The sequence below is a fragment of the Oncorhynchus tshawytscha genome, linkage group LG13 (assembly GCF_018296145.1).
Source record: "Oncorhynchus tshawytscha isolate Ot180627B linkage group LG13, Otsh_v2.0, whole genome shotgun sequence".
Lineage (NCBI taxonomy): Eukaryota > Metazoa > Chordata > Actinopteri > Salmoniformes > Salmonidae > Oncorhynchus > Oncorhynchus tshawytscha.
The window spans coordinates 23,653,271-23,666,661 of NC_056441.1; the positions used below are offsets into that span (position 1 = coordinate 23,653,271).

The window sequence follows — 13,391 nt, forward strand, 5'->3', positions numbered from 1 at the left end:
ACTCTGCTATAGTAAGAGCTCAGTCAGTCAGTCAGTCCACTGTGACTCTGCTATAGTAAGAGCTCAGTCAGTCAGTCAGTCCACTGTGACTCTGCTATAGTAAGAGCTCAGTCAGTCAGTCAGTCCACTGTGACTCTGCTATAGTAAGAGCTCAGTCAGTCCGCTGTGACTCTGCTATAGTAAGAGCTCAGTCAGTCCACTGTGACTCTGCTATAGTAAGAGCTCAGTCAGTCAGTCAGTCCACTGTGACTCTGCTATAGTAAGAGCTCAGTCAGTCAGTCAGTCCACTGTGACTCTGCTATAGTAAGAGCTCAGTCAGTCCGCTGTGACTCTGCTATAGTAAGAGCTGTCAGTCCACTGTGACTCTGCTATAGTAAGAGCTCAGTCAGTCAGTCCACTGTGACTCTGCTATAGTAAGAGCTCAGTCAGTCAGCCCACTGTGACTCTGCTATAGTAAGAGCTCAGTCAGTCAGTCCACTGTGACTCCGCTATAGTAAGAGCTCAGTCAGTCAGTCCACTGTGACTCTGCTATAGTAAGAGCTCAGTCAGTCCACTGTGACTCTGCTGTAGTAAGAGCTCCATCTAGTGAGACAATGTGAGATTACAGACATTTAACCTGTCAACAAGAGGTTGCACTGCAGTAGTCTGAAGCCACTTAGCTCCTTCTGATTCTTCCTTTTCACACATTATAAAACACCCATGGGGGGTTTCAACTATACTTTGACACCAACAAGATACACACAACTCAAGAATTGACACACACTCTTGACACAGACACACACTCCGTCACACACTCTTGACACAGACACACACTCCGTCACACACTCTTGACACAGACACACTCCGTTACACACTCTCCAGACCGGAGGCCATCTGGGGAAAGGTTCTGTAAACTCTTGGCAAAAAAAAAAAAACTACAATCTTAAAAACGTAACACCAAAATTCCTTTACATACACAAATAATAAAATTAAATAAAGATTTGATAAGATAAAAAAAAAAATTTGAACACATTATTGCACAAATTAGAAACCGTCCATTGTGTGAACACTGAATAAGATACAGCTTGGCTACAGGGTTCAAGGACAAAGGCCTTCACAACGCAATCCAGTCAAAAAAACTAAAATAAACTCAATTTACAATACGACACTGGTCTTTCGCTACTTCCACCTGGCAAAGATGTCACTATCCTCAGTCTCCTTGAACGTATGTGAAAAAGGGCAAAGCGCAATTTTTAAAAATATTAATGTGAACAATAAACATTAACGAAAACAAAACAAAAAGGTGGATCCCAAACAGGAAGTGAAAGACTGGAGAGCTGCGGAAAAGTTCTGGGGCCAGAATGCACGTTGGGTTGCGCTGCGTTCTGTTTGCTAGCCGCACTGCTCGTTCCCGTATCGTTGGCCGTTGGTTCATTGCGCAGTAAAAAACATGCACAAATGGGGAGAGGGTGAGTGATGGAGAAAGAGTTTTCCCAGAGCTACACTTCTTTCCCTCCTCAGGGCCAAAGTTCAGCAGCCCAAAGTGTTGAATGAATCCCAATGCTGGTCTGGTGCCTCTGCCTGCCTGTCCTCCAAGTTGAACAGCAGGGAGCATTGTCTCATGAAGTTGTCTTCCCAATCAGTCAGAATGAGAGAGGGATGAAGGGAGGAGAGGAAACGGGGGATGTTTTATCCTTTATCTGCTCAGGCTTACTGGCAGGCTGTCCCTCTTCCGACGGCGCCAGGTGTTGCGGTACTGCGTGTGTGAGTGTGTGTGGGCGTGTGTGAGAGGGTGCGTGTGGGCGCGGTTGGCCAGGGCGGGACTGTGGACCACAGCTGGATTGTGGAAGCCTTTCACGTGAAACTTAGGACCATTCTGTAGAGAGAGAGAGAGGTAGAGAAAGAGAGAGAGGGGTAGAGGTAGAGAGAGAGGGGTAGAGAGAGAGACAGAGAGAGAGAGGTAGAGGTAGAGAGAGAGGGGTGGGTAGAGAGAGAGAGGGGTAGAGGTAGAGAGAGAGAGGGGTAGAGGTAGAGAGAGAGAGGGGTAGAGGTAGAGAGAGAGAGGGGTAGAGGTAGAGAGAGAGAGGGGTAGAGGTAGAGAGAGAGAGGGGTAGAGGTAGAGAGAGAGAGGGGTAGAGGTAGAGAGAGAGAGGGGTAGAGGTAGAGAGAGAGAGGGGTAGAGGTAGAGAGAGAGAGGGGTAGAGGTAGAGAGAGAGAGGGGTAGAGGTAGAGAGAGAGGGGGTAGAGGTAGAGAGAGAGAGGGGTAGAGGTAGAGAGAGAGAGGGGTAGAGGTAGAGAGAGAGAGGGGTAGAGAGGTAGAGGGGGTAGAGAGGTAGAGAGAGAGAGGGGTAGAGGTAGAGAGAGAGGTAGAGAGAGAGAGAGGTAGAGGTAGAGGTAGAGAGAGAGGTAGAGAGGTAGAGAGAGTGAGAGAAGCGGTGAAGAGTTAGAATTCAAGTCATTGAGTGTTTGAAACCTGAGTCAACGCACACACACACACACACACACACAAAAAGCAAAGTGCTCTATGAAAGGAATCCTATACTCAGTTACATCTTGCAGATATTCAATACAACAATGTAGTCATGAAACCAAGAGGGACCGATTGAGAGAACAGAGAGAAACAGGGGGAGGAGAGAACAAGAGAGAAAAGAAAGCAAGATGTGTTGGAAAGCAAAAAAGAGAGCAGAAATAAGAAAGTGAGAGGTGAGGAGAGTCTTAAAGGAGAGAGAAAGACAAAGAGGTTGTCCCAGTCTAGTGTGTGTAGCCGTAATTGTGGCCGGCGCCTACCTGGTGTGTGTGGCTGGTGGGGTGGGGGCTGGACAGAGGCTGGGGGTTGGAGGGGGCATGAGGGTTATGGTGGGCAGGGTGGTGGGTAGGGGGGGTCATGTCTATACCCACCTGTCTGACAGGTAAGGAGTGCATCGTCAGGCCACTGGGCAAAGACATACACGCCTGGAAGGAAGGGGCGGGAGAGACATTTTGAGCCATCACACGTCCAATCACAAACAGCTTTAGATCACCATTTCACAATCCCTGTTACTGGGTTGTAAGTACTAAAAACACAAGGCATGGAGAGGCATATATATATATATATATATATATGACAAATCTTAATGATAAGATGCAGCTGGAAATTCAGGAATGCTGTTTTCTTTTTATAACGGTAAAAGGTAGACTCTGCGGCATGATGCTGGCACAAGCAGCACCACAGCCATTAAGATGCAAGACTTTGTGGATACCTGTGGATGTGCACGGATGCACTTCACCCTGCTACAACGCGGTATCTACGGGACCAAAACAGCAGAGAAGTTTAGCCTCGTGCTTCAACGCTCTTAGTTGTTGCGGAAACTGTCCAGATATCGTTTATACTTAATGTGTCGCTGAGTCTACCTTTAATGTCCCACTCACAGAACATGTTGATCCATCACGCTAAACTCTCCCATCTCTAACAACACAAAGCTCAGTAGCTGCTAGGTTCTGTACCTGTGAGCCAGGGGACATGATGAGGTGCTGCTGGTTGATGCCAGTCTTGCCCAGTGCCAGGCCCAGGGGTAGAGTCATACCCAGAGACTGGAGGGTGTAGGGGGGCAGCGCCGGAGGGCGGCCAGGGCATGGCGTCGAATCAGAGTCCTGGAACACACAGCAGAGGGGAGGGCTTAAAACATGATCAGCTGTCAAATCATTAACACAATTGCATTTATATAGTACATCATAAAGACCGCAGTGTGTGTGTGTTTATTGTATGTGTCTGTGCCCTTACATTGTCTGACCCGGACAGAGAGGAGACCGAGGAGGCTGAGGAGTGTTGGTGAGGACTGGACAGGGACATGGGGGAGTCTGCACTGTGAGGGGAGACTGAGTCCCTCTGTTCCTCCACACCTACACTCAACACACACCGTGCTGGGTCCTGCTCCAGGACAGAACCTAAAGAGAGAAACAGGTTATTATACACAGCAACACACACTTCCCAAACTGCCATACGAGACAACAAAAGGTTACCCTTGCACACACAGGTCCATATACACACACAAAACCTGCCATAAAAGACAGTCAAGACTTATTTTACGCAGAGGTTACACACACAGGTTATTTTGTACACACACACACACACTTCTCTTACCACGGCTCTCCATGCGGGCGAGGTGCCTTCCTCCCCACTTCGTCATGATCCACTCCCTGTAGTCAATCACTTCCTGGGTCACCTTGATTATCCTCCCCAAAGTGCTGCAGGGATAGTGAGAAACAGGAAAGGGCAGGATTTCAAATGTTGCACAGCAGTGGATTAGTTACACTTTCCAACACAACCACCATATTTATTTGACAATCTTTACTTTGATAACTTCTGTACTTATTCATGTACAAACATTTCTAGGCCCGGCTGGACACAGAAGACATTCTGAAAGAGGGGGGAACCAACCTGTCGATGTCCTTATTGGGGTAGGAGCGTGCTAGCGGTGACACGGCGTGACCAAGGACGATGTAAGCGTAGTCGAACACCTGCTTGACTTGCATGGCTCCGTACGAACTCCTGCCAACGTCGTTACCTGGAACACACACGGTTAAAACACCTAAATCGGCCCATACAAACTAAGGCCAACACCATTACCAATGGAAAACACATACATTCGCTCAAACACTGTCCAGTCAGATGCACACACATACACATAGTCACACAAACACTCAGTCCTGCACACCATCATGCGCACACACACACACACACCTGGCATCAGTGGGTCCTCTATACAGAGCATGGAGGGTCTGTAGCCGTTGGTCATAACCTTCGTCATGTCCTCCTTGGCCATGTAGGCCCCTCCGTTCTTGACACGGATGCCCGTCTTCAGGTAATTAAAATGGCGGCCGTACAGCTCAAAGAACTCAATCAGCAGGATGCCAAGGTTGATGTTGGGGCTACTGGCGTCAATTCTTGGGTGGAGCTGGATGGATGGATAGTGAGAGAATAGGTAGACATGTTATGACAACATTACAAGTGCCATAACTGTACACTGTCATACTAGATTACACAAAGTGGGTGTTTGTGTGTGTGTGTGTGTGTGTGTGTGTGTGTGTGTGCTCGTTTGTGTGTGTACCTGGAGGAAGCTAATGACCATCAGGATGAGGCTGTAGGAGCTGATTCCTCCAGTGAACACCTCGTTGAGATCTCTCTGGAGCAGAAATTGCTTCAGCACAAAGATCAGGTAAGGCAGCACGGGATACCTCTGTAGGGGCCCGAGAGAGAAAGGGGGGAAGGAGGGCGAGAGAGATTAAAAACACTAAGGAGAGAATCGAATCCCTGCTCAATTTACACAGTCATTGAGGAGCAGAGCACCTATTAAAAGTGGGAATTATTTCAAATTAGACGATGAAAAAGTCTTTATTTAATGAAAATATGTAACTTCGTATGAGGATCACTACTTGAAATACAATTCGCCTCCTTTTTACAGATTCTCATTTTTAAATCATATGCTGATTTTGAGGCTGCGGTTGTCAATGGGACAAAGACTCACGCGTTATGGTTCTGGTGACTTACAGAAGCATGTTGGGTTATGTCATTGAATAAAGGACAAGTCAGAGAAATTCCTTTACTGACAGCATATTGTGGGCCTATCACCAAATCTCCACCTAACCCCTAGGGCATAGGCACTACTGCAGAACTAATAAGATTGGCTAGAGAAGTAAAAGCACGGTTCATTTGAGCGGGAAAACCCGACATTACAGCAGACGACACCACTCTGAACCAATGTGCAGGTGTACATTCTCTGTTCTCACCCAATATGGAACATTCCATCTCAAATTTAAAATGCATACAGTGCCTTCAGACAGTATTCACACCCCTTGACTTTTTCCAGATGTTGTTGTTTTACTGCCTGAATTTGAAATGGATTACATTTAGATTTTGTGTCACTGGCCTACACACGCACATACAACATCCCATAATGTCAAAGTGGGATTATGTTTTTTTAAATTTTTTTACTAATTAACTCAAAATGAAAAGCTGGAATGTGTTAAGTCAATAAGTATTCAACCCCTTTGTTATGGCAAGCCTAATAAGTTCAGGAGTAAAAATGTGCTTAAGTTAAAATAAGTTGCATGAACTCACTGAGTGCAATAATAGTGTTTCACATGATTATTGAATTACTACCTCATTTCTGTCTTGGGAAAATGAAGCTAACCTAAAAAAGTACAAATGCTAGTGTTCTCACCTTTGTGTAGTCCTTGATGAAGAGAGCAGCTTTGACTCCCGTCTCCACATTGAAGCTGATGTCCACTTTGACGTCTGTCTCCTGGTCAGTCAGCTTGATGATTGGCACCTGGGAAAAAGAAGAGAAACATTGACTTTTCATAAAAATAAACAAAGTTTATTTCACATCCATTTCACTTTCATTCCCGCTCAATTCTCAGATCTAATCATTAGTTGAATGTATGAAGTGTGCACTAAGTCTCATCTACTTGTTTATCCTGTTCAATTGACGCTCTCTGGTGTCATTTTCTAAGTGACACAAATTGTAACCTACCCGAATTAGATATAATTTTGAAATCTAAATGTAAGTCCTACAAACACATGCTTAGCACTGTTAGAAGGGTAAGTGCCGTGGGATTCTGATATAGCTGTACAGCAACGTCATGACTATTAAAGAGGCGGAGCCGCCTCCACAAGGGGGCAAAAACGGCTTAGCCCCCTCAGTTTAAACTTGTGCCCCCTCAGCTTAAGTTTAATGTCCCTATATAAAAATAGCAGAAAAGGTTAAATGATGATGATGATGATGATGGTTGAGTGACAGGTTGGCGCAAAATCTGTATTTCTGCTGCACTGCGTCAGTACAATGGACAGAAGGCACCGCAGTGTGTGAAGGGGGATATGGAAAGCCACTAGGGCGGTTAGGTAAGACTCCATTGGGTGGTTGGCTAAATGGATAACGCGATACGCCTCCGCCTGTAATATTTCCTTTATAAGGGCGGGGTCATGTTTACCGTTGAAGCCGCTTCACTCCCTACCACTACAGAGTTTAGTTAGCTTCTTGGCTAGCTGTAAAAAGTGCTCGTGTTGTTAGCAGTACAGTAGCCCAGCAGGACAGAGGAGAAGAGACTGAGTGTAAAAGACTTCTTGGATTCCGTCATTGGTGAAACGTCAGAACGATTCAGCGAACACAACAGCCAAATGGTGGAGGCCCTGTGTGCCTTTGACCTGGAGAGCCATGACTTTCTAGATGTGAAAAAGGTGAAACCACTGCTGGAGCTAAGCAAAACAGATTTGGTGGGAGCAAGAGTTTAGTGTCGCTCGCCAGTTGGGCTGAAAAATCACCTGCTCCAGCTCCAATGAGGACCCCACTATACACGGCAATGATTCTCTGGTTCTCTCTCCGCTATGCTGACCGTGCTTACTGCACTGACAAGTGGATCTCATTTTCCACTGACAAATGTGTTCAGACAGCACAGAAGAAGCATGCTACATCTGAGGAAAGCTCAACTAATCCAACTGTCATTTGAAGGGGAACTTACAAGAATATTTCAGGGATAATGGAATGATCAATTACACAGGAAGTTCCACAGAGCATCAAGGAGGCTGCAACTCTTCTGAAAAGAAACAATCTTGCTGGTTGGTTTTTATCAAAATCTTGGTGGTAGAGAAAGTGGCCTCATTTCAGCAAAAACCTAGGATATGGAATGGCAAAATGACTACCTTGGCCAAAAGCCTAGGTTTTCAACAGCCTTGTTTAGTGTGTAGAGGGCAGTCCATGGTGCTGATAGAGCACAGCAGACAATTCACACCAACCGGTCACTTCTTGGTCAAAAGCACTCAAATGGTCTCGCCAATTGAACGTGTGTTTATTGTGGTACAGCATGATGTAAGCGGAAATCTATATAATTCCAATGCAAGAATCCAAATGATGCCCCAGGGTATAGCTACATTACATACAGTTGAAGTCGGAAGTTTACATACACCATAGCCAAATACATTTAAACTCAGTTTTTCACAATTCCTGATATTTAATCCTAGTAAATATTCCCTGTCTTAGGTCAGTTAGGATCACCACTTCATTTTAAGAATGTGAAATGTCAGAATAATAGTAGAGAGAATAATTTCTTTCAGCTTTTATTTCTTTCATCACATTCCCAGTGGGTCAGAAGTTAACATACACTCAATTAGTATTTGGGTGTATTGATGTTAAATTGTTTAACTTGGGTCAAACGTTTCGGGTAGCCTTCCACAAGCTTCCCACAATAAGTTGGGTGAATTTTGGCCCATTCCTCCTGACAGAGCTGGTGTAACTGAGTCAGGTTTGTAGGCCTCCTTGCTCACACAGGCTTTTTCAGTTCTGCCCAAAAATGTTCTAATGGGATTGAGGTCAGGGCTTTGTGATGGCCACTCCAATACCTTGACTTTGTTGTCCTTAAGCCATTTTGCCACATCTTTGGAAGTATGCTTGGGGTCATTGTCCATTTGGAAGACCCATTTGTGACCAAGCTTTAACTTCCTGACTGTTGTCTTGAGATGTTGCTTCAATATATCCACCTAATTTTCATCCCTCATGATGCCATCTATTTTTTAATTTTACCCCCTTTTCGTGGTATCCAATTCTTAGTAATTACGATCTTGTGTCATCGCTACAACTCTCGTACGGGCTCGGGAGAGACGAAGGTCGAAAGCCATGCGTCCTCCGAAACACAACCCAACCAAGCCGCACTGCTTCTTAACACAGCGCACAGCCAATCCAGAAGCCAGCCGCACCAATGTGACGGAGGAAACACCATGCACCTGGCTACCTTGGTTAGCGTGCACTGCGCCCGGCCTGCAACAGGAGTCACTGGTGCGCGATGAGACAAGGATATCCCTACCGGCCAAACCTTCCCTGCGCCACTCGGGAGGCCCATGAAGCCATCAATTTTGTGAAGTGCACCAGTCCCTCCTGCAGCAAAGCACCGCCAAAACATGATGCTGCCACCTCCGTGCTTCAGGGTTGGGATGGTGTTCTTCAGCTTGCATGCATCCCCCTTTTTCCTCCAAACATAACAATGGTCATTATGGCCAAACGGTTCTATTTTTGTTTCGTCAAACCAGAGGACATTTCCCCAAAAAGTATGATCCTTGTCACCATGTGCAGTTGCAAAACCATATTCAGAGTTTTTTATGGCAGTTTTGGAGCAGTGGCTTCTTCCTTGCTGAGCAGCCTTTCAGGTTATGTCGATATATGACTCATTATCCTGTGGATATAGATACTTTTGTACCGGTTGATTTGTACTTTTCGAAGCAAAATACGTTAACCTCTAGGAGACAGAACGCATCGTCTCCCTGAGCGGTATGACGGCTGCTTGACGTCCCATGGTGTTTACACTTGCATACTATTGTTTGTACAGATGAATGTGGTACCTTCAGGCATTTGGAAATTGCTCCCAAGGATGAACCAGACTTGGAGGTCTACAATTTATTTCTGAGGTCTTGGCTAATTTCTTTTGATTTTTTCCCATGATGTCAAGCAAAGAGGCACTGAGTTTGAAGGAAGGCCTTGAAATACATCCACAGGTACACCTCCAATTGACTCAAATGATGTCAATTAGCCTATTAGAAGCTTCTAAAGCCATGATATCATTTTCTGGAATTTTCCAAGCTGTTTAAAGGCACAGTCAACTTAGTGTATGTGAACTTCAGACCCACTGGAATTGTGATACAGTGAATTATAAGTGAAATAATCTGTCTGTAAACAATTGTTGGAAAAATTACTTGTGTGGGGCAGAAAGTAGACGCCCTTTTGGGAAGACAGCAGTGTGTATAGGCTGCATTCACATAGGCTGTTTAATATGTTAATTACCCCCATCTACAATGCCTTCAGAAAGGATTCACATCCCTTTACTTTTTTTCACATTTTTAGTGTTACAAAGTGGGATTAAAATGGACTTAAATGGTAATATTTTATTAACGATCTACACAAACTACTCTAACATCAAAGTGGAAGAAAAATTCTAACATTTGTAAAAAAAAATAATAATAATTTTTTTTATAAATACAGTACCAGTCAAAAGTTTGGACGCGCCTACTCATTCAAGGGTTTTTCTTCATTTTTTAAAACTATTTTCTACATTGTAGAATAATAGCGAAGACATCAAAACTATAAAATAACACATAAGGAAACATGTGATAACTAAAAAAGTTTTTTACAAATGAAAATATATTTTATATTCTTCAAAGTAGCCACCTTTGCACACTCTTGGCATTCTCTCAACCAGCTTCACTTGAAATGTTTTTCCAACAGTTTTGAAGGAGTTCCCACACATCCTGAGGACTTGTTGGCTGCTTTTCCTTCACTCTGCAGTCCAACTCATCCCAAACCACCTCAATTGGAGGCCAGATCATCTGATGCAGCACTCCCATCACTCTCCTTCTTGGTCAAGTAGCCCTTACACAGCCTGGAGGTGTGTTGGGTCATTGTCCTGTTGAAAAACAAATAATAGTCCCACTAAGCGCAAACCAGATGGGGTGGCGTATCACTGCAGAATGCTGTGGTAGCCATGCTGGTAAAGTGTGCCTTGAATTCTAAATAAATCACCAACAGCGGCACCAGCAAAGCACCCCCACACCTCCTCCTACATGCTTCACGGTGGGAACCACACATGCGGAGATGTTTACCTCTGCGTCTCACAAAGACATGGCGGTTGGACTCATCAGACCAAACACATCAAATTTGGAGGACAGATTTCCACCGGTCTAATGTCCATTGGGCGTGTTTCTTGGCCCAAGCAAGTCTCTCCTTCTTATTGGGTCCTTTAGTAGTGGTTTCTTTGCAGCAATTCGACTTTGAAGGTCTGATTCACACAGTCTCCTCTGAACAGTTAATGTTTGAAATCTGTCTGTTAATTGAACTCTGTGAAGCATTTATTTGGGCTGCAATTTCTGAGGCCAGTCACTCTAATGAACTTGTCCTCTGCAGCAGAGGTAACTCTGGGTCTTCCTTTCCTGTGGCGGTCCTCATGAGAGACAGTTTCATCATAGAGCTGGATGGTTTTTGCGACTGCACTTGAAGAAACTTTAAAAGTTCTTGAAATGTTCCGCATTGATTGACCTTCATGTCTTAACGTAATGATGGACTGTCGTTTCTCTTTGCTTACTTGAGTGGTTCTTGCCGTAATATGGACCTGGTCTTTTACCAAATAGGGCTATCTTCTGTATTCCATCCCTAGACAACCATTTTTCAGGCATTAAGAAGGAAATTAATTCCACAAATTAACTTAAGGCACACCTGTTAATTGAAATGCATTCCAGGTGACTGATGCATGAAGCTGGTTGAGAGAATGCCAAGAGTGGGCAAAGCTTTCATCAAGGCAAAGGGTAGCTACTTTGAAGTATCTCAAATCTAAAATACATTGGTTACTATATGATTCCATACGTGTTATTTCATAGTTTTGATGTCTTCACTATTATTCTACAATGTAGAAAATAGTAAAAATAAAGAAAAACCCTAGAATGAGTAGGTGTGTCCAAACTTTTGACTGGCACTGTATATAAATAAACAGTAACACATCTTTATTTTACAAGTATTTAACCCAGAGTCAATAAATGTTAGAATCATCTTTGGCAGCAATTACAGCTGTGAATTTTTCTGGGTAAGTCTTCAAGAGCTTTCAACATCTGGATTGTGCAACATTTGCACATTATTCTTTTTAAAGATTCAAGCTCTGTCAAATTGGTTGTTGATCATTGCTAAGACAACCATTTTTCAGGTTTTGCCATAGATTTTCAAGCAGATTTAAGTCAAACCTAACTCTGTCATGGTCTTCTTGGTAAGTAACTCCAGTATATGTTTGGCCTTGTGTTTTAGGTTATTGTCCTGCTGAAATGTGAATTCATCTCCCAGTGTCTGGTAGAAAGCAGACTGAACCAGGTTTTTGTCTAGGATTTGCTTAACTCCATTACGTTTATTTTCTATCCTGAAAAACTCAGTCCGTAACGATTACAAGCATACCCATAACATGATGCAGCCACCACTATGCTTGAAAATATAGAGGGTGGTACTCAGTAATGTGTTGAATTGTGTTCAGGACACAAAGGGAATTGCTTTGCCACATTTTCTGCAGTATTATTTCAGTGCCTTGTTGCAAACAAGACGCGTGTTTTGGAATATTTTTTATTCTGTAGAGGCTTCCTTCATTTCACTCTGTCAATTAGGTTAGTATTGTGGAGTAACTACAATGTTGTTGATCCATCCTCAGTTTTCTCCTATCACAGTCATTAAAGTCTGTAACTGTTTTAAAGTCACCACTGGCCTCATGGTGAAATCCCTGAGCGGTTTCCTTCCTACCTGGCAACTGCATTAGGAAGGACGCCTGTTTCTTTGTAGTGACTGGGTGTATTGATACACCACCCAAAGTGTAATAACTTCACCATGCTCAAAGGGATATTCAATGTCTGCTTTTTTATTACCATCTACCAATAGATGCCCTTGTTTGTGAGACATTGGAAAACCTCCCTGGTCTTTGTGTCTGAATCTGGGTTTGAAATTCACTGCTTGTCTGAGGGACCTTACACACACCTTACAGTATGTGTGGGGTACAGAGATGCGGTAGCCATTCAAAAAGAAAGTTAAACCCTATTATTATACACAGAGTAAATCCATGCAACTTATTATGCGACTTGTTAAGCACATTTTTACTCCTAAAACTTATTTAGGCTTGCTATAACAAAAGGGTTGAACACTTATTGACTGAAGACATTTCAGCTTTTCATTTAATTAATTTGTTTTAAAAAATGATCCTAAAACATACTTACACTTTGACATGAGAGTTATTGTGTGTAGGCCAGTGACAAAAAAATATATACAAGTGTCCCTTAGTTGGGGAATAAGAGATTTGAATGTCTAGGTTTGAAATAAAATAACCAATTACCATTCCAAAAGGACACAGCCATTTTAAAAGCGCAGGGCTTGTGGAAGGTGCCATGCTTAAATTTTTCATCTTACAGGAATGATATACATAATGCTGAAGTTGTAATCTTTTTACTGATATAATCAGATCTCATGTCTGATTTCCAGTTCGACCACTAGAAGATCACATGTGCCTTTGGAACACGAAAAATAGATGCGTCCGGTTTGATCAGGTTTGGATAGTACCTCACTGTGCAAAAATGGCTGAATGGATTTTGAAGCCTGACATCTTAAAATGACCCTACTGATCAGGACTTTCTAGCTATCAAGTATTTTTTGAAATAACCCAGACAGCCAAGGAAACGTCAAACTACTTTTCCCACTGGAAACGGGTGAGCTTGATCAACGGCGAATATGGAGGATGCATTCAAGGTAATGTTATATTATGTGGATGGTAAAGAAATGCATTGCATTATGAGGACCACCAGGGTGTACCCTTTCCATGCATACATTTTTTTTCCACTTCTTGTCACTTGACCCAAATTATACACACCATGAATA

At 43.5% G+C, this 13,391-nt stretch overlaps 1 protein-coding gene across 3 annotated transcripts in view; it reads right to left on the minus strand.

Moving 5' to 3' along the window:
- The window catches only part of LOC112264510 (terminal nucleotidyltransferase 4A), a 20,355-nt gene continuing 6,964 nt past the window's right edge, over positions 1-13,391 (minus strand). For 2 of the 3 annotated variants that reach the window (XM_042295441.1, XM_042295440.1), the window contains exons 5-13: positions 6,180-6,287; positions 5,067-5,195; positions 4,700-4,913; positions 4,397-4,523; positions 4,100-4,203; positions 3,740-3,903; positions 3,463-3,609; positions 2,767-2,931; positions 1-1,855 (exon numbers count right to left, since the gene is read on the minus strand). In XM_042295441.1, the coding sequence (XP_042151375.1) occupies positions 1,676-1,855; positions 2,767-2,931; positions 3,463-3,609; positions 3,740-3,903; positions 4,100-4,203; positions 4,397-4,523; positions 4,700-4,913; positions 5,067-5,195; positions 6,180-6,287 (1,338 nt within the window). In that variant the 3' untranslated portion in view covers positions 1-1,675. The remainder of the gene's footprint in view (positions 1,856-2,766; positions 2,932-3,462; positions 3,610-3,739; positions 3,904-4,099; positions 4,204-4,396; positions 4,524-4,699; positions 4,914-5,066; positions 5,196-6,179; positions 6,288-13,391) is intronic. The other variant, XM_024441162.2, reaches the window with a different exon arrangement.